This window comes from Vipera ursinii, assembly GCF_947247035.1.
Source record: "Vipera ursinii genome assembly, chromosome: 8".
In the NCBI taxonomy this organism is placed as follows: domain Eukaryota; kingdom Metazoa; phylum Chordata; class Lepidosauria; order Squamata; family Viperidae; genus Vipera; species Vipera ursinii.
The window spans coordinates 16,485,420-16,505,320 of NC_139519.1; the positions used below are offsets into that span (position 1 = coordinate 16,485,420).

General features: G+C 42.0%; 1 protein-coding gene across 2 annotated transcripts in view; it reads right to left on the bottom strand.

The window, feature by feature from the left end:
* Positions 1-2,816: 2,816 nt before the first annotated feature.
* SLC37A2 (solute carrier family 37 member 2) overlaps positions 2,817-19,901 on the bottom strand; it is a 37,606-nt gene continuing 20,521 nt past the window's right edge. The window contains exons 6-19 of one of the 2 annotated variants that reach the window (XM_083368417.1): positions 18,987-19,063; positions 17,916-18,082; positions 16,492-16,529; positions 15,472-15,639; positions 13,800-13,890; positions 12,879-12,941; positions 12,021-12,106; positions 11,209-11,257; positions 10,908-10,981; positions 9,860-9,938; positions 8,581-8,678; positions 8,208-8,272; positions 5,331-5,378; positions 2,817-4,926 (exon numbers count right to left, since the gene is read on the bottom strand). In XM_083368417.1, coding sequence (XP_083224543.1) covers positions 5,360-5,378; positions 8,208-8,272; positions 8,581-8,678; positions 9,860-9,938; positions 10,908-10,981; positions 11,209-11,257; positions 12,021-12,106; positions 12,879-12,941; positions 13,800-13,890; positions 15,472-15,639; positions 16,492-16,529; positions 17,916-18,082; positions 18,987-19,063 — 1,074 coding nt within the window. In that variant the 3' untranslated portion in view covers positions 2,817-4,926; positions 5,331-5,359. The remainder of the gene's footprint in view (positions 4,927-5,330; positions 5,379-8,207; positions 8,273-8,580; positions 8,679-9,859; positions 9,939-10,907; positions 10,982-11,208; positions 11,258-12,020; positions 12,107-12,878; positions 12,942-13,799; positions 13,891-15,471; positions 15,640-16,491; positions 16,530-17,915; positions 18,083-18,986; positions 19,064-19,901) is intronic. The other variant, XM_083368418.1, reaches the window with a different exon arrangement.

A 19,901-nucleotide genomic window follows, 5' to 3' on the forward strand; every position in this document is an offset into this window, starting at 1 on the left:
AAAGTTACTTAGTATAATTCAACATCGCAAGCAGGGCACGTCTGTTGGGATAGCCCACCTTGGTTCGGAATATGATACAAAACGGGTTAAGGCGATTAGCAAGTTTGATTCTATATATAGTCTGGCTGAGTTCAAGAACTGGGATTTCCTATTTCTTGGACGTGTAGAAAGTTTAAGGAATAATGATCAAAGAGGGATCGCTGTAAGCTGCATCGTTTTTGTTTTGCATAGAAATATCAGATTGGTCTGTTTTATAGTTCTAGGACATCACAATCAAATCTATTTTCCCTCCCTTTGTACCAGGTAAGCGATAGACTAGAAATGCAGCAGGCGTTTTCTGTTACAGTCAGAGGCCACATTAGTCTTTGTTGCATTTGCTATATAACAGCAAGTCCTTTGGAATTTATCGGCAATCTGTTCTCCAAGTGTATCCTTGGCAGCAGGCATGTAAGCATGCCTTAAAGCTGTGGTGGTTTCAACATCGTTTGTGTTCTGCAGAACAGAAATAAACAAATAGGTGGAATGACGAAAGCAGAATAACAGAATTGGAAGGGACCTTGGAGGTCTTCTAGGCCAGGCCCCCCCAATTCCCAGACCATGTCTCACTACCAGGCCTTGAGCCCTTCAGAACTGGGCCATGGAAGTGGCGGGTGAGCCATCTCCTGACTCCCCCTCCCAAGCCGGTCCAGAAAACCAGTTCTAGTCCAACACCTGCTCAAGCAGGAAAGCCTACATGAGGGGTAGGCAACCTTGGCTCTTTTATGACTCGTGGAATTCTGGGAGTTGAAGTCCATGAGTCATAAAAGAGCCAAGGTTGCCCACCCCTGCCCTGCACCATCTCAGACAAATGGTTGACCAATTTCTTTTTAAGAGGCAGGGATAGACCACATTGCTGGATCCTCATTGGTCTACTATGGGTTCCCCATTCAGACTTTGCTTCCTCTGAAGTCTGTTCTTTTACACATCTTGGGGCACCCCCAAGATGACTTCTAATGAGGGAGTTTTTTAAAAAAATCCATTTGCATCTATGCTCACTACATTAAAACTACAAAGTCCAGTAAACAACTGTACTACAAAGACGTAACACTAGCAGAAAGCAAGGCAAGAAAGGAGGCAGAAAGTCCTGGAGTCTTCCTCATCTGCTGAAAGAAACCACGACAGAAGCAACTGTATAGGCAGGTCATTCAACAAGCCATTTATCCATGGACACTTCCACTTCATCTATTCACCTTTTTCATTTGGTCTTAAAAGTCCGTGTGGAGAAAAGTAGCCCTGAGTCCTACAGAAAATTTCTGCAGAACAGGTGCACTTTTGGAGAACTGTCACTCGAGGTATCTGTTTTAAGTTTTCACAATTTTCATTGCTAATATGCCCAACTCTCACCAATTGGCATAATAATAATAATTTCCTTTAAATATATCTATTTTGAATGATTTCTCCTCAGGACAATGAATTCTTCATTTGTGATTGCTGGTACATTTATGTGCTTAGCGTTTGTGTGTGTGAAGGATCAAAATGAAGCCGTTTTGTGAATCTGTTGTTTCTGCAGCTTAATTTCACTGAACTTCTCAGATTGATTGTAAGTATCTCTGTAAAACTACCATTGACCTGCCTATCTTGTAGGAGCCACGATTTTATAACTGAAAAGGGAAGAAATAAAATAACAAATTGCAGAGACGGAAGAGGTGAAGAGAAGGCGAATCATGAATGATCCAGGGGCCAGTCCTCTTTGAAAAGAGATTACTATTTTTGGCATTATCTAATGAAAACGAAAAGAGTATGGAATTTGATCAACATTTAAGAAAAGTATTTTTGGTGTAAGGAAAATGGACAATTTTAAAGGTTATACGGTCTTTTGTAAAGGCTAGGATTTGGGGGACACACAATGAAAGTAATTCACAGTAAATTTGAGAAAGACAAAAGGACACTTCACCCAATGTATAATGAATCCTTGTTCAATTTTTCCCCCCAGATGTTTGTTACTTGGAAATGCATTTAGGCAACAAGCCTATAAGGTCTACCGAAATTCTTAAGATGGTTCTCGTTACAGCAGTGCCACCTAGTGAGTTTGGTTAGGACTGCCAATCAAATATCCATTCTCTCCATTTCTTTTCCTTGATGTACTGCAGATTCCAAGACCTGGAGTTTGAACAGGAGCAATTTGATTGATCATCCGGAGTGTTCAGTATTGCCCTGAGGTACTGAAGGATCTTAATTGATAGCTTTATTTATCAGTTATTTATTTTAAAGGTAGAAGTAGACAACCAGGGCAAAAGTGAGGGTGGGATGGTCCTCACCACTCTCTTTGATATATTTTTTTTTAAATATATATATATATAATTTTCTCCTGGGTCAAAATTTGGAAGGATCCCTGTTCCAAAAGGTCCCTCCTGGCACACCTTTTTTTGAACCAGAAGCTAGTGGAACTATAACACAATTCAATGAATGTTTTTCTGCTCCAAACTCAATAGTTTTTCCTCAGATACCAGAGAACACCAATGGTCCATTTTTCTATTTAGCAGATTTGCTTTAAATAAATTACATATTAACAGTAAAGGTCTTTGTGGCACTCTTCTTCCATCTCCTCCTCATTCCTTGTTGGAATCAGGCTTAATAAAGCAGCATGTTTGAATTCACTTAAAATGCTATACCCAAACCAAATAAATGACAGGCTTGGTGTGATCTATGAATCAGATCACCAAGATTAAAAATTGAAATATACAGACAAGTTAAGGAATGAGTACTTTAGGGTTGGGTCATTAGTCTCATATCACAGCAAACCCGAACAAAGTAGGCTACGGTATAAACAAAATTTATGTTGAGTCTTTACTTGTTACATGAATGGAACTAGTACATCACAAGATTTCATCGCTAGCAAGTTCATCTACATACAAGATGGTAAACATTATACAAACTATCCAGAGTTTTGTATTAATCTAAAGCAGGGGTGTCCAACCTTGGCAGAATTCCCCCATAGCTAGCTGGGAGTTGAAGTGCACAGGTCTTAAAAAGTTGCTTAGGTTGGATACCTCTGGTCTAAAGCCTATCAGAGTTGTTATGACATAAACCTTTGCCTAGTGGAGTTCATGATATTTCTTATCGGCTGATTTGACTTGGCATTGTTGAACTTATTCTCTTCTGAATTATACCAGACACTGCTCTTGTTTATCCCTCTGCAGCTTGCTTAGTTAACTTCACTCTCTTAATCTAGGGAAAAAAAACCAAACCACCCTAATTTAGAAGGATGACGTTCCCTTCACGAGGCCCTTCTGTAGTGATTTGGGGTAAATCGGAGAGATGCAATAGAAACTGCAGCCCACTAAAAATACAATGACTGTACTTAAAGATAAAACACATCCCTGGCCAATTCATAACTCAGTTAAATGAAAGCACCCTGTATCAATTCCCTAGGATGATTTCACTAGCATTTTCTTCTCCAGAGAAGAAAAAAACTTTTCCATAACATTAGACGACAAGGTTTAACAAAAGCAGAACGGGGTGCTCTATAGAGACCTAATCCTTGCCTTCCTTCACACCTAACCCTTAAGGAGTCTCTTGCAATGAATGATCTGGAGACAGGTGTTTTAGCTGGAGGTAACCTTCAACAAACTCAGAAGAATGTAGTATATCCCCGATCATGATGAAACCTCCATTCTGCTGATCAGACTATTCTTCCAAACATCCCAATGTGAATACTTTTGACACACGCTAGCATTATGTGCCCCGAGGTAAACAGGACTTACAGCAAAATACATGTGGGCCATGTTGCATGCCTCAAGAGCAGCAGCTCTCTTATTTTGGTGTGAGATATGGAAGAAGAGATTTAGACGCACAAGTCGGCCTCAATGAAGATGGGTGTTTTTGTCGAAATTAGATCCATTTGGTCCAAGACGTCTTGATCACACTTGATCAATCGCAACTGATCAATTGCAAGCAGAGGAGGTTGGAATATTCAATATTTCTTCAAAAGGAGCCTCCCAGATCTTTCAGTAAGAAGAAAGCATTGCATCAGCCTCCCACTGACTTTCCAGTTGAAGATATTTCAAGGACTGTAGGAGACGTAAAGCAGGAATAGACAATTGGATCATTTTGGTCTTCTGGCAGAGTTTGGAAGTGGCTTGTTATTTCCTTCTTCCGAGTTGTCCCTTAAATCTGCAGGTTTGACCCCCAAAAATCCTGCTTGCTGTGTCTCACTTTGTGCAACTCACTAGCCTTTCCCTCCCAAATGTTATTCCTCTCTAGAACGCAAGTCTTGCTTTCTGAGTTTAAGGATGGTTTATGGGTGATTAGCGTCATTTTCAGCTCTGCTCGTGATATTTTACATCGAGCTTCATGTCCTTGTAGTAGAAATAGCTATCATTAACATACAACTTTTAGTAAAAAAAAAAAAGAGTTTGGCTTAAGAGGAAACCTCTTTTCCCCGGGCAGTTCTTCTAATTCAAATTAAACCCTTGGCAGTGGTTTTGCATAAAATAAAATAGGACTCTGGAAGAAGCAGCAATTACAAGAGGACCAAAGGCTTTTTTTTTCCCTCCAGGTGGAGAAATGAGCCCTGGACCAGTTCTGTTTTTAATAGTTAAAAAAAATAAAATAGAAAAAATAAAATGGAATGCATCTGGCAACTGATAGAAAAACAAAGGCCTGGGGACCCAACCTGGATCCCAAATACGTCCATTCTTTTTTCTCTTCTTGTATTTTTTCCCCCCTGTTTTCCACCGTCAGTCATTTTAAAAACCAAAAGTGTAGCCACTGATTGACCTGGCTAGCTTTTGGTAGGAGAGTTTTGTCTCTGGAGTGCATTGGAGTGTCATAAATTCCTCCCACATGAGCTGTGTGGGTGGGGTCAGCAAACTCTTGGCACTGTTCTTCCTTCTTGCCTTGATGGGCTCCTATGGCCAATGCAGACCGTATCAAAATTCTTTAAAGCTGCAATACACAAGAGGATACAATCAGAAATGTCATCAGCTCAGACGTTTTAACGGTATGTCGGAACGACCTTGGGAGAACCAAGGCCAAACGGTGTCACTCACACATCCAACTCAAGCGTCGCATCCACGTTTTAGGCTTAGCATTCAAGAGGCAGGAAAAGAAGTTATCGGAGGTTTGAGGTTCAGGTCTTCTTTGACCAAGGAAAGCGTGCAGAAAGCCCAAGAACCCTAATCATTGTACCAAGGCTCTTTCTCAGACGTTTTGATTTTTTTCTCCACCACCAGATACTCAAGAAATAAGATTGCAAGAAGGTGTAGAGGGTCAAGAACAATCTTTAACCATTGGAACCAAAGACACCCAAAGCCAAGAGACCTATCAAGGGGCTTGGAACATAGACTTACCGGGATTTATGGCCCCAGAGCATGAGTGTTCAAAAAATGGTGATTGACCTGCAAATATAATCAACATAAAGTGGACCCGAGTTTCTGGGAGCAAGGTGGAACAAAGTGTGCAGAAGACATTCAGAAAGGTTCCTTGCTTTTAAAGTAATGGTTCTCAATGATTGTTCTAACTGTCCCTAGCAAAGGGCAACACCCATTGATCCCGGTCTGTTCTGGGAACACTCACCCAAGCAACATCTTATAGGAACTTTCCTGTTTGCCAAAGGTTTTGAGCTGGAACTGTTGGCTTTGCTTAGGCCTCCTTAAGTAACAGCTGCCTGCAATTAGTGCAGGTTCGAGTCCCACCAGGCTCAAGGTTGACTCAGCCTTCCATCCTTCCAAGGTAGGTAAAATGAAGACCCAGATTGTTGGGGGCAATAAGCTGACTTTGTAATAATGCCGCTTGGGGGGGGGGGCAAAAGCCCTAATAAGCAGGCATATACATAGAATAGGGGACACGGTGGCTCAGTGGGTTAGGACGCTGAGCTTGTCGATCAGAAGGTCGGCAGTTTGGTGGGTCGAATCTCGAGTGCCGCGTAACAGAGTGAGCGCCTGTTACTCGTCCCAGCTTCTGCCAACCTAGCAGTTCGAAAGCAGATAAAAATGCAAGTAGAAAAATAGGGACCACTACGGTGGGAAGGTAACAGCGTTCCGTGCGCCTTTGGCGTCTAGTCATGCCGGCCACATGACCACGGAGACGTCCTCGGACAACCGCTGGCTCTTCGGCTTTGAAACGGAGATGAGCACTGGCCCCTAGAGTCGGAAACGACTAGCACGCATGTGCAGGGGAACCTTTACCTTTATACATAGAATGAAGGCTATTGCTAAGCACATTGATTTGTGCTTAGATTGTAAGCCACCCTGAGTCTTCGGAGAAGGGCGGGATATAAATGGGATTAAAAAAAAAGTGACCTTCAAAGGGAGGGCCTTTCTTTTGGTGGTGCTTTGCTTATGGATTAACTTTAAACTGGAAGCAGGGCCCATTTAGTAAGTTATGCCCTGATTTAAAGAGTAGCTTGAAATCAGATGCTCCTAAACTAAGAACAAAAGTCAAGAGTTGGAAAAAAATGGAGGAGGGACAATATGCTATCACTGTTTCTAATAACAGGTTCGGAGAACGAGTGTTGACAGAAGTGTGATGGGAACTGCTAGGTGTTGCTTTTTTTGAAACAGGCAGTATAAAAATATAAGAAACAAACAAACAAACACAAGCCAAGGCAAGATCACGGCTGAGCAAGAAAGCATGATCCTGCTGCAGGGAAAAATCTCATTTTCCCTTTCGTCCTTTCTTTTCCCGTTTACAACGGAATTGCAATCCACCTCCAAACCTCTAAGTATGCTCACTAGCCTCAGATTATTAAGTAAAAATGGGGAACAGAATAGAAGGCACTTGGCTGTCTGGCTTGAACCCTGAACATTAACACAATTGGGAGATAAGGATATAGAGTGTCAGATGCACCTAGTAAGATATGGAAGGTTTTTGAAGTTCCTTAGTGTCCCTTAGGATGGAAAATAGCCAGTATGAAAAACAATGGGCAAGCAAGAATGGAACACACACAATACGGGACTGGGAAGTTTGATGATTAAGTTGGCTGTGTCTAAATATCTAATCCAACTAGGACACTGTCTTCCATAAAGACGATCCATGCCTTTCTTGGAAGGATCAAAATTGAGAACCACTGCTTTAAATTACTCAATTTATTCATCTCAGTTGCACACCTAGACAATAACAATCAACATTCTTTGATAGGTGATTTGTAGGTACACAAAGCATAATCATGGAACACTGATGTTTGTGCCAAGTCAAGTCCACAGTAATGCTAATTATTCCCCACGACATCTTGCTGTGAAGTTTTTTTCAAGTTGAAATTCACTGAATCCATTCATTTATCTTGGGTGAACTAATTATTGGGTAAAGGAGGATACCAGCATCTGTGAACAGGCATGGCTTAGAGTACACTTCCCCAAATCCTTGCCTTCCAGTTATTGGACTTTTAACATTCATCCCCAAACTGTTTTAAGTTTTAAGGGAAATGAAGCTTATCACACCTATTGAGCAACAAGTTGGGAGTGATGGTTTTAGCAAAACAACCTGAAAATTGTGACCTACAATTTTGAATACAAATTCAACATATGCAGACTTGTGTTGAAAATACAACAGCACATCTGACACCACTACATTGTGTGTGTGTGTGGGGGGGGGAGAAATCTACTATCAAAGGTGCATGTTATTTCAGAGTCGGCCACGGTTTCCACGGATTGCTGCTTTACAACAAACAGACCATCCTCGTTTAATTCAGCAGTGCCTCTGCCAGAACGTCTCGAATCTTCTTGCCATTTTAGCTTGTTGTTTGTATTTTTAAAAAAAATATAAATAGGCCACCAGAAGCATATTTTGCTCACAGAATTAATACGCTGAATAGTATCCAACTTTTTTCACAACTGCACTGAACTCTGAGATGCCATAAAAGAGAAGGAAAATTATTGCGGCAAGGAAATAATACCCTTGAGATTTGGACGTTTTTTTCTCTATTAAGCAGGAAGAGAGAAGTAGTGTATACACTGGCACTCTGTAAGTTATTTTGTATCCAACACTATTGGTGAGTTAATGCCAAACAAGAGCTGTAATAACACACTGTATTTGTTAAAGGGACAGCACAGGTTTGGAAAGGGATTTTTGTCTATCTCATGGCTAGAGGATTAGGGTTAGGTGTCCATGAGTTCAGAAAGCAAGATGATTCATAATGTTGAAAATCTAGGAATTTTGTACTGGAACTTTGCCAAAGGATTAGTACTCAGCTTATCAACATCTGGAATATGGCTTTTTTAAATACTTACCCTCTTTTTCTTGTATAGCAGCCACACCAACCTCGAATTTCTTTGAACACCACTCGTGAAAGGAGCTGAAAGCAGAAGACGTACTCAAAATTACTTTTTCCATGAATTTTATAGGTCTGTGCGAAACTTTACAACGGATTACATTTACTTGATTTATTTTAATAGAAACGTAATGCAATCATGCTCCTCAAAACAATCCACTACCTTCTATTAATTGCTTCTTTCCAAATTTCGTGATGCAGGTCCCCAATTTGTGCGTGTGGTGTTTTTTTTTTTTTAAAAAAATGCAACGGGAGAGAATTCACATTTTGCCATTCACATTTAATTAAACAATTGCTAAGTGGGAGCAGAATATTCCTGAAAAGGTACTTACCAGACACGCCAAAACATCAGCTGAAATCAACATGTAGAAGACATTGTCCCAACCAGAGCTGGAGATCAAACCTGCTAACAAAGGCCCAAGGGCAGCACCTGAAAATGGAAATCATGCAAAAGATCAGCAACCCAGATAAAACCCCAGCTCATGTCATGTAGATCAGAGGTCTCCAACCTTTTCAGACTTGCAGTCTGGAGGGAAGAAGAGCAGCTTCAAAATTGGTGTGTGCGTGGCACTGGCGTGGCACTAGTGGCCCCATTCGTGCATGCAGAATGGGCTTTGCGCTATGCGCATGCATGAATGGCCGCGCAAACTCCACCATGGCTAGGGGCTCCATGCATGCATGCGCAACGGGCCGTGCGACCCACTGGAACTAGTGGCCCCATTCGCAGCTGTGCGCATGCACAAACGGAGCCGTGGGCGCTAGCACAAGTGGGAGGGAATGTGCGCCCAAGTGTGTGCACACTGGCCAGCCATTTCTGCGGCCTGCTGGCCAAGAGCCCATGGCCCGGGACCAGGCCACGGTCCATAGGGTGAGGAACCCTGATGTAGATGGTCCACACCTTTTAGCAAAATGGAATTGGGAGTCCTTATTTAGTAGCTGTCCCCAAGGAGGGCGAGAAGAGGAACTGAAGTAACAAGCATGTGGTTACAGACCATGACATAAACTGCCAGGTGGGAACAAAGTCCTCAGCTAGAATTCTGAAGGAAAGGATGGACCATGAGATAGATGCTTTTGGGAAGCTTCTGGTTGGTATCCAATCAGGACAGCAATTCTTAATACAGAGAGTTACTTGATAGCTTCAACTAGAGAAGTTAATGTGTTCAAGATGTTCTTTCACAAGTGCAGGCAAGGGTGTCAGTCTGTGTGTCACATCCCTGCATGTGCAGATCTTTGAACATTCCAGACAAGGAGAACTTTGTGCCAGCCATTCATAGAGTGGATTTAGACTCAAAATGGATCACACTGTATTAGCAAGGTACAGGTAGTCCTCGACTTACAACCGATTGCTTAACAACTGTTCAAAGTTATGATAAACTGCCCCAGAGCTATTTATGACTCAGTTTTGATGTTCTGTGAATTTGAGTTGTAATTGGAGGACTATCCGTATGAAGCAAAGACTCTTGGCAAGGGTTACTATCCATTTCTCATTGTTACGATCCTTGGAGACAGAAAAAAAAAACCTTCTCAATTTTACTGAGATCTTTACTAAGCCTAACTAAAGTTTCTTAAAACACAATCAAGGATTAAATTGGCAGCCATCTGGCTACTGACCTACAGATCCTGTTCCATCAATGATGGCTGTGACTGTGGAGAGAGCTTTTGCGTTTCCCTGGAGACTTTCGTGAGTACCCTGGAGAGGACAAGAAAAAAAAATGAATAAACAAATGCGAAGGAAAAATAGTACTTGAACAGATTACATAAGCGTTGTACAGGTGCAATTTCACAGAGCTCCAAAATACCCTACATTTTATCTTCCTGATTTGCACATGGGTGTAAAACAGCTTTAGTTTACTTCAGGACTGGCAAAGGAATGACTTCTGAAGGACCCGGGGTGTAAAAAAAAAATTGCTAAAGCTGATAATTTATTTATTACATAGTGTAATTTCTTTGTTTTTCTATGTTTTGTCTTTCACAGCTTCTAGTGAGAATTGCAAGTCTTGCTGCAATAAAAATCAACTAGATAATTTATCAGTTTCAGCCAAAAACGGGAATAAAGGTTCCTTTAGTTGAACAGTTACCATGGAGAAGGGGAAAATTTTGCAATCAAGAAACCTTTCCAGAATAGCTGCTGGATAAATGGAATTGCTTTGAATCAGGTCTTTTCCAAGTTCCAAACCCCTTCCAAGTTTCAGCTTCTATGGGTTGCTTTCAGCTAAGAATTTCCATTCTCCTGAGATTTCACTGATCCAAGGTGTCATGTTTATACTGGATGGAAAGAAATGTCTTAGCTGTGCCCAAATAAATGAACCACTGTGCTGTGCTTGTGAAATCTTATTCCGCTAAGTCTGTCCAAGCCCAGAAATTTTAAAGCAGATGAAGACGCAAAATATCTAGGCACAACTATGAATATCAGCAGGCAGGGTGTTTCATGTTTGACGCCAAATGAGGGATGAACTACCATTTTAACTCACTAAACTACAGTTGTGCAAAGTAACATCTCTCTCCTGGGGGTTAACTGAGATAAAAAAAATCCTCAAATGCACACACACAGGGCTGCAAAATTGCACCTGAGTGAATTAAAAGTTTCACGTTGCCAGCGTTGACTCAGATGACAAGCCAAAAAGTAGTAGGGCCGAATAAAGAGCAAGTTCATCCTTACCAAATCAGCTGAAACAGCAGTTGTAATGAGAGCATAGGGTCCATTGACGAGGCCACCACAGATAATGAGCATTGCTAAATAAAAAGAAAAAAAGAAAAGAAACGTCAGCTCTACAACCTAACCAGGTTATTTTCCAGCTAAGGACAGGTAAGTCCTTGGCTTACGAACAAAAAGGCTGTCTGGATGAAACAATATATATTGCTCTCCAGGTCAAGCTAATGTGTGGACCGCTCCCAATTTTCTTTTGGGACGTTTACATGGATTTGTAGCAAAACATTTCCAGAAAGTAATGCATTCTTACCGATGGAGGTACCTCGTCCATTTTGGCCAACGTAGTTGTACAAAAAGAGCTGGAATCAAAAGCAAAGCAACGAATAAGAATTTGCCCGTAAAGAAAAAAAAAAACGAAACACCAGGAACCTGGAACACTGCTTCCTTCTCAAACAGGTGGTGGGAACTGAACCTTTTTATACTGCTAGTTATGTCTGATAATACCAACTTCAAAAAACATCTGGGCTTCTTTGGACTTTCCATTAATTTCAAGCAGCATGGCCAAAGACAAAGGACTGTGAGAACTTTGCTTCAAAACATCAAGACCCCCTAAGGTTGACTGGCATAGAAGCAGGACAGGGGCTTAGAAAAGGCTACCTGGCATCTAAAATATTGGCCGAGGTCACTTGAATTGTGCTCAGCTTGTTGTACAATCCCAGCCAACTATGGCTTCTTGGGTAACAAGTTACCAAACTATTGACAAATCAGATTACAGTAGATAAAAAAACCCTGTCTAAACTAGGTGAAATCTTTTGCTTAATTCAACACTGGCTTTTCTATCAGTGGTCAACCAGAATACTGCACGAAGCTACAGATCTTCTTACGTAGTTAAAAGGTAAAGGTAAAGGTTCCCCCGCACATGTGTGCTAGTCGTTTCCGACTCTAGGGGCCGGTGCTCATCTCCATTTCAAAGCCGAAGAGCCAGCGCTTGTCCGAGGACGTCTCCGTGGTCATGTGGCCGGCATGACTAGACACCAAAGGCGCACGGAACGCTGTTACGTAGTTACTCCTCCCAAAACGATACAGAACTCATGAAGCTGAGGGTGATATGGGACTACTCACCATGGGAGCTGCCAGGATAAGCATCGCACAGCAAGTGGTGGCCCTGCCACCGGTGTAGTCTGAAACGAGACCAGCCACGATGCCCCCTGCGTGACAAAGAGGTATGGTTTCATAGTAGAAGATGCCAAAGCTAAGAACAGGCAGGAAGGCAGGTGCCAATCCTACACTCAACCCAGAACTTTGTTTTCCAAACTGAACTGAGCTCCCGAGCCTCTTACACAAAAAACTCATTCCAGCTTTTCCTCCTTCCAGCTACTTTCCATTAGAGCTACTAGATCTGCCTGCAAACATCTAGTGTTAGTCCAGATTTTTCCAGTCAACATCCGGTAGCCTTGCTTTCCTTTCAGCAATCTAAACTTAAAGGCAGGGAACAAATTTGATTGCTTGGAGTTGAAAAAAATGTGATGTGATCTGCAAATCACTGAAGGCTCCACCCAAAGATTACAAAGTACTTCCTGCCACTGCCTATTCTAGATCAGTGTCCCCAACGTTTGTGGCTTGGTGGCCCAGATGGAAGGGGAGCGAAGGGAACCGGGCCGTGCAAGCTGGTGTGCATGCACATATACATCAGCCCATTGCTCGTGCAAGTGGAATTGCACACGTGCATGCCGGTCTGTCTCTTGCATGGCCCAGTTCCAAATAGGTCACGGCCCGGTAGTGGTCCGTGGTCCAGGGGTTGGCGGCCCCTGCTCTAAGCCTGGCTGGCTGAGGAATTCTGGGAGTTGAAGTCCACAACTCCTAAAGTTGCCAATTTTGGAGACCCCTGCTCCAGGCTGTCAACTCACACCCTCAACATCTCCTCTGTTCCCAGACTCTGATACAAAAATGCAAAGATCCAATGAAATCAATCCAACGCACCAATAATGCCGCCGACATCAAACAGAGTTGACATATCTCCAGCTTCTTTTGCAGTTAAGTGGGCTGCAAGAACAACAGAAAGAGAAAGGAGAAAACAAGAATGAGTGATGGTCAACGGCCCATGACACAGAACATGCTTTGTTGGGCTGTGCAATATGTATGACTCAAGGTGGAAAGGAGTCTTCAAGAAACATACAGCGTTTCTTTGCAAATCCTCAAAAGTAGCCAAGTCTGATAAATACTATCTGTGCAACTCTACATGCTCTGAAGAGCATTTTTCTCTTTGGATCTGAAGCACCACGCAGCGACAAGGCATTGCATGCATAAGAACCCAATTTTTAAAAAAACAAGATCTTCATTAACAGTATTGGGAAGACTACTGTTGATAATTTGGAGTCATGGCCATTCAACCTCAGCAATAATAAACTGGGTAAATCTCCAACTTATTTAGATCTAAAGAAGCTCTGTGTGTTCCAAAATAGCTGACTTGAAAATCTTTAGAAGACGAGGATTTATGTAGCACCAGAACATTACTTTTCTCATATAATATTCTATCAACGTGTTGGCCAATGTTTTGCCAATCAGGGGTCACATTTAACTTGTTTCTTCTGCAAAATAAGCCAGACTGTGGGATAATTGTGGCAGAGTCTGGAATTTTCCATGCTAGGAGATAGACCCTGTGTTTTTTTTTCTTTTTGAATTTCTTAATCCTGATTTAGAGTTGACACAACAAGCTTTCAAGGTCTTGCAGTTGTGCCATTAAATTTAGCTGACAGGCGACTGCTTAAATTTGATACGTTGGGCAGCTATGTGTCAAAACAGTCCTTGGAAATACCATAAATCAAACTTGCTTAAGTAGGTCAAAACTTCCTGGACCAGTATTACCATTTGGGTATCAGAAGTAACTTGCTCCTGACTCACCAACGTTCACGATGTAGAGAGGCAGCCAATAGAGAAAGGTGTAGCTGACGAGTTTGGCAAACAAAAGGCAAAACGAAAATTCGATCACTCCCTACAATGGTGAGAGAGACGGAGAAAGGGATTAGCCATCAGCAAATGCTGAAAATCAGTTGGAAGGCAGAAAAAAAGCAAGATCTAATGTAGGACAGAAGATCAGTGACATAACTTTCCTGATTTCCTGTTTCACCTCTCTTAAATGAAGCTTGTGAGTTTTGAATTTTAATTTGGGGAACAAAATGTGGGGGGGGGGGAACCCAAACTAGCTTTGCAGGCAGTTCTTTGGTTCATTTATTTTCATTAAGAGATGCTCTAATTTAGATGAGGACAACCACAGAGGAGAAGCGATCCAACCATTTGCCCTCTATCATGTTTAAATTCCCTCCTCTGACTTGCACTCAACCCCCAAGAGAAAACTTGCTAAGAGTGATTTTTTTCTTTTTCTTTTTACGACTGTGTAATCCATTGCTTTGGAGTGGAGTCGAGGGGGGGACTGAATGGAGCTGAGCGTTTACTGGCTGGATCCTCTTCCTGATGCCTATGTGGAGTTCTCAGCAAATATTTTTCTCTTTGCGCCCTGATAGAGAAACATCCATCGCTGCCTAGGATTGAACTCTCATCCTTCCAAGTGGGAGGTGAGCGTCTTTACCTCTAGGCCACCATGCCATTCGCTGAGAGTGAATGTCTTATTTGGTTCAAAATCATCAACAGTATGGCAGTTGCTATTAGATCTACTGTACTAAAGATGCCAGCATGATCCTTTTAAACTGGTTGCCTGCTGGGAGTAATCCCAAGGAAGAAAAAGATAATGGTTGAGAGCTGGGTCTGTACTGTGTGTGGAGAGAAAGGGTAAGCATATGCTCTGCACTTGATTTAGACCAGGGGTAGGCAACCTTGGCTCTTTTATGACTCGTGGACTTCAACTCCCAGAATTCCATGCTGGCTCAGGAATTGTGGGAGTTGAAGTCCAGGAGTCATAAAAGAGCCAAGGTTGCCTACCCCTGATAGACCAAAACCATGCATAGGTATTGGTGTGGAAGCAGATGAAATCCCCAGGTCATCACATTAGTACGCAACTATTTTAACTACATCATTTGCCTCGTGAAGATGCCACGACACACTGATCTCACTTTGATGTCATGGTGGATTCTAACTTGCATCTAGGCTGCTAATCCCACTACTGCAAGTTGGGCATCTGTTTTTTTCAGATGTCTCTGGAGATTCTCAGTCATCCAGGTCACAGTGGTCCCAAAGATGCTTTTTCAGGAGGCAACTGGATTTCCTTGTTTTTCTTTGAAGATCTTTTGCTTCTCACCCAAGAAACCTCTTCATCTCTGACTGGATGGTGGGGAATGGAAGGATTTATACTCCTTGCAGACAACACAGACTCATCCCCAACAGCCTGCACCTGTCCTCAACAGCGAACAGCCATCTGCAAGGAATATAAATCCTTCCATTCCCCACCACCCAGTCAGAGCTGAAGAAATTTCTTGGATGAGAAGCGAAATGTCTTCAAAGAAAAACAAGAAAGTCCAGTTGTCTCCTGAAAAAGCATCTTTAGGGCGATCGTTCTTTTGGCTTTCTCATCTAGCCAACAGTGTTTGACAGCTTGGCGTCCAAGCAGGACCACACTCACAGGTATCTTCAGGGCATCAACGAAACTGATGGCTTCTCGGTCTTCCCCAGAATCTTTGGCATGTTCCGCCACGTCAATGATGTTTTCTCGGCTGTTGGTAGAAGTGTTGAGGCTCCCGTCACTGATGGAGTGTCCTGCCTCCAGACCTTTCTCATCTGAACTGGTTTCCTGTATATAAAAAATAATAATACACAGTTAGTCCTCGAGTTGCAACAGTTTGCTTAATGACCGCTTGAAATTACAACGGAGCCGGAAAAAGGGACGTATTTCACACTTACGACACTTAACAACTGTGTTGCTAACTTAATAGCTGCAGTGATTCACTGAATAACTCAAGCCCTGCAATCCCATTTACAACCAGACAGGGCCAGTCACTAAATGCCCTCAAGGGGTGACTTCCTTTCCAGATGCAAACTCTCATCAGGGAGAAAGGCACCCCCCCCCGTGAGTTTTCCTTAAATGGTTTTCCTCCAGTTCTCCCAAATCACAGAAACTGAATGGCTGACTCCTAATTAAAAGGCTTCGAATAAGCACCATTCAGCCAAGGGGCTCATGATTTTCATTTCAGAATGTTTTGGCTGATAGGTCCTCCAAGGCCAGTACAAAAGGCTAACATGTAAATCAAAAACAATCAAAATTGGGCCAGTTCATATTCCATGGCAAAAAGAAAAAAACCACAACACCCACTGTTTTTTCTTATCTAATAAAAAGTCTAGCTCAGAGATAGGCAACCTTGGCTCTTTCATGACTCGTGGACTTCAACTCCCAGAATTCCTGAGCCAGCCATGCTGAGGGGAAAGGGAGAGGTTTCCAAGTTGAGCCATGCTGGTTCAGGAATACTGGGAGTTGAAGTCCACCAGTCATAAAAAGAGCCAAGGTTGCCTACCCCTGGCTAGCTTCAAAGCAAAAATAAGAAACCCTTTGCAAAAATTTTAAAAAACCAAAACAAATACAAGAAGTATAATTTCAGAAGTTAAGTTTCATTACAGTTAAAGGAATTTATTCCCAGATAAAACTCACATGGTGAAGAGGAGGGCTGCAGTCAACATCTTCTGGATCTGAAAGACATGGAGACAAAAAGCGAATTTCATTTGAAGGGGGGAAAGCGTTATTAATGATTTCTCCAACAGTCTCTAAATTAGGGGGCAATAGGTGTAGAGGTACATATGGTAGATAAAGGAATGATAAATAATAAACAACAAATTCAGTTAGGGCTAGGGTTACATCCCCATGAATTTGGAGAGCAAAACGGACCTCGCCGATGGATTTGGAGCGAATGGGTGTGCTTAGGAGGGCGCTGACGTTTTGAGCCTGCCTTATTTACTTTTCCTGGTAAAATACATGTATCATAGTAATTATCCTTTCATTTGCTGGGGAAGAATGCGATGATGTTGTTACCTGCCACTAGGTGGTGACAACCACTTAAATGTGGTCTATGAAACAAGGAACATCAGAAGCCCTCATTAGCACATAATTGATATTTCTTCATGTTGATGTTATGACGGTTATGGCTTGCACGATCCAAAATGTGAGAATTGCTTTACTTTAAATCTGTAGCATTTTTGTTCAATTTTGTTTTTCAGTTCGAGAAACTGATATGGTCACTTCGATTAAGTATTATTTACCCATCATTTCTCTAGCAAAAAACCCTAAAGTTTTGGCTAGATGACATTCATTTGAACTGGATTTTTTCTCTCTTCTGGGTCGAATTAAGATATTTAGTACTGCAGATATTTTGGCTTAAAAAAAAGTAATTTTCAGGATCAATCTCTGCTGAAAGGAAAAATTAAGGGTTTTAACCCCATTCCACATATTTTTCACTTTGGGAGTGGGGAGGAAGTTGTTTACAATATACCATCTTGGGAATCCTGACTGCTAGAACTAAAGTTATCTTTTATTCAAAAGGTTGACTCAGCCTTCCATCCTTCCGAGGTAGGTAAAAATGAGGACCCAGATTGTTGGGGGCAATAAGCTGACTTTGTAATAATGCCGCTTGGGGGGGGCGAAAGCCCTAATAAGCAGGCATATACTGTACATAGAATGAAGGCTATTGCTAAGCACATTTGATTTGTGCTTAGATTGTAAGCCGCCCTGAGTCTTCGGAGAAGGGCGGGATATAAATGGGATTAAAATAAATAAATAAATAAATAAATAAATAAATAAATAAATAAATAAATAAATAAATAAATAAATAAAATAAAAGACAGCAGGCTGAAGGCAAGAAATATTAACATCACTCTGAATAGGCTTTGTAACAATATCACAAAGCACCATTATGATAAAGCTTAACCGAGCAAGTGCAATATTCCTACTGGGCACAGATATTTAAAAAACACAACAGCAAATCTTTGACCCAGCAACAAATCCCAATAACAGACCACTGTTACTGTCCATCACCATACCAAATCTGATTTCCTATAATGCAAAAAGCATACAAGACTTACATTCAATAAGGAACAGGAAGCAGATAACACCCATCAAGGCTATAATGATTCCAGGTACAATGAAGGACAGTCCCCACGCCTCTGAAACCCAGATGCCAGCAATCAAGGATCCCAAGATATTTCCAACAGACGTGTGTGAATTCCAGATGCCCATGATTAAACCTCGCCTGGCAAGAAACAAAAGTCCTGTTGTAAATGTCTGTCTTTTTTGGCTTAGTTTTCAGAGGCACATTGGGAACCCACACATTATGGTTCAACACTTTGTGGGAATCAGTTTCATGAGATCTCTGCGGCAGTTTGACCAATGCTTCAACTTACAGATAAACTTTCCAGAATTGTTAGCTGACAGCTCTCACAATCTCTTACCACTGACCATGCTGGTTGGGGCTGATGAGGACTGATGCCGCTAAACATCTGGATGGCACCAATCTATTCATTTTCCCCGTAACTGCTATGTCACAAGTACACATTCTGACCTGGGGATTATGTCATTTCTGAAGGACTTTGGCAAACATATTCACTTTGCATTAAATTAAGTTAAAAGAAAAGCAAATGTGAATTAAATTAAGTATCATTTAATTTGTGTTCTGGGCCCAGCTCCATTTTTATCCTGTATCCTATATCCTTTGTATAACATCGAAAGGCCAAGTGCAGTTCGGGGGGCTGAAAAACTGGGGCAGCCCTGAACCTTTTTTTGAAAGCCACGCGCTACAGTGGACAACATGCAAGCTCGGCTTGGATTAGAGCAATCCCGGTTCAAATCCCTGCCCAGCAATGACGCTGATCAGCTGGCTTCCAATGAACTGTGGAGATCAGTCACCCAAACCAGTTCACAGTCACTGCAGAGATGAAATTGGGCAGCTCTCCTTTAGGGCAGGAGTCACAGGGCCAGCGTGCAGAGCATCAGAAGATACCAGGCAATTAATCAAACCACGGTCCCATTTAAATGCGCAGGGTTGCATTTCCTGACAGTGGGGGAAGAAATGAAAGGCTTCTTCCGGGGATGAAGATGAAGCAACCGAGATTGGAAAGCAAACAACAATCTGCAGGGCGTGAAGAAACCAAACTCACTTCCCCTTTCCGAACCAGTTGCCGACACACGTCACCACCGATGGCCATCCAGTTGTCTGAGCCAAGCCGTTCAAGATCTAATAGAGGGCCCAAGACAGAAGAGCAGTTAACTGTTGAAGGACATGCTGTTCTCATGAATGCATTCACTCTCTCTCTCTCTCACACCCACACCCACGTTAACAATAGACGTAGTCCTCAATGTATGACCACATTTGATCCCAACGTTTCTGTTGCTAAGTGAGGCAGCTGTTAAATAAATTTGGCCTCATTTTACAACCTCTCTTGCCACAGTTGTTAAGCGAATCTCTGCCCTTTTTAAGTTAATAACAAGGTTATTAAGTAAATCTGGCTTCCCCCCTTGACTTTGCTCATCAGACGTTTACAAAAGGGGGAATCACGTGACCCCGGGACACTGCGGCCGTCATAAATATGAGTCAGTTGCCAAGCGTCTGAATTTTGATCATGTGATCACCGGGATGCTGCAACGTTTGTATGAAAAATGGTCGTAAGTCATTTTTTTTCTGTGCTGTTGCAACTTTGAATGGTCACTAAATGAACTGTTGTAAGTCAAGGACTACCTGTAGAGCTGATTCTAGAGAGCAATTTTTTAAAAAATCTTTTGCAAGGAAAAAGCACCCTAAATGTCTTGGGACATCCTAAAGATTAACATGCGATGACTACATAAACTTTCAAGAAGCAAGAAAGAAGTTATGCAATACGCACCAGAAATGCTGTTGGAGGAGACAAAAAAGGAATGTGGGAAAAGCAAAAATGAGGCCAATTTCTCTCTCTCTCTCTCACACACACACACACACACACGAGAGAGAGAGAGAGAGAGAGAGAGAGAGAGAGAGAGAGATGATCCTGAATGGGAAATGAGACATTAGCTAGTACTTAAATAACCAGACGGAAAAT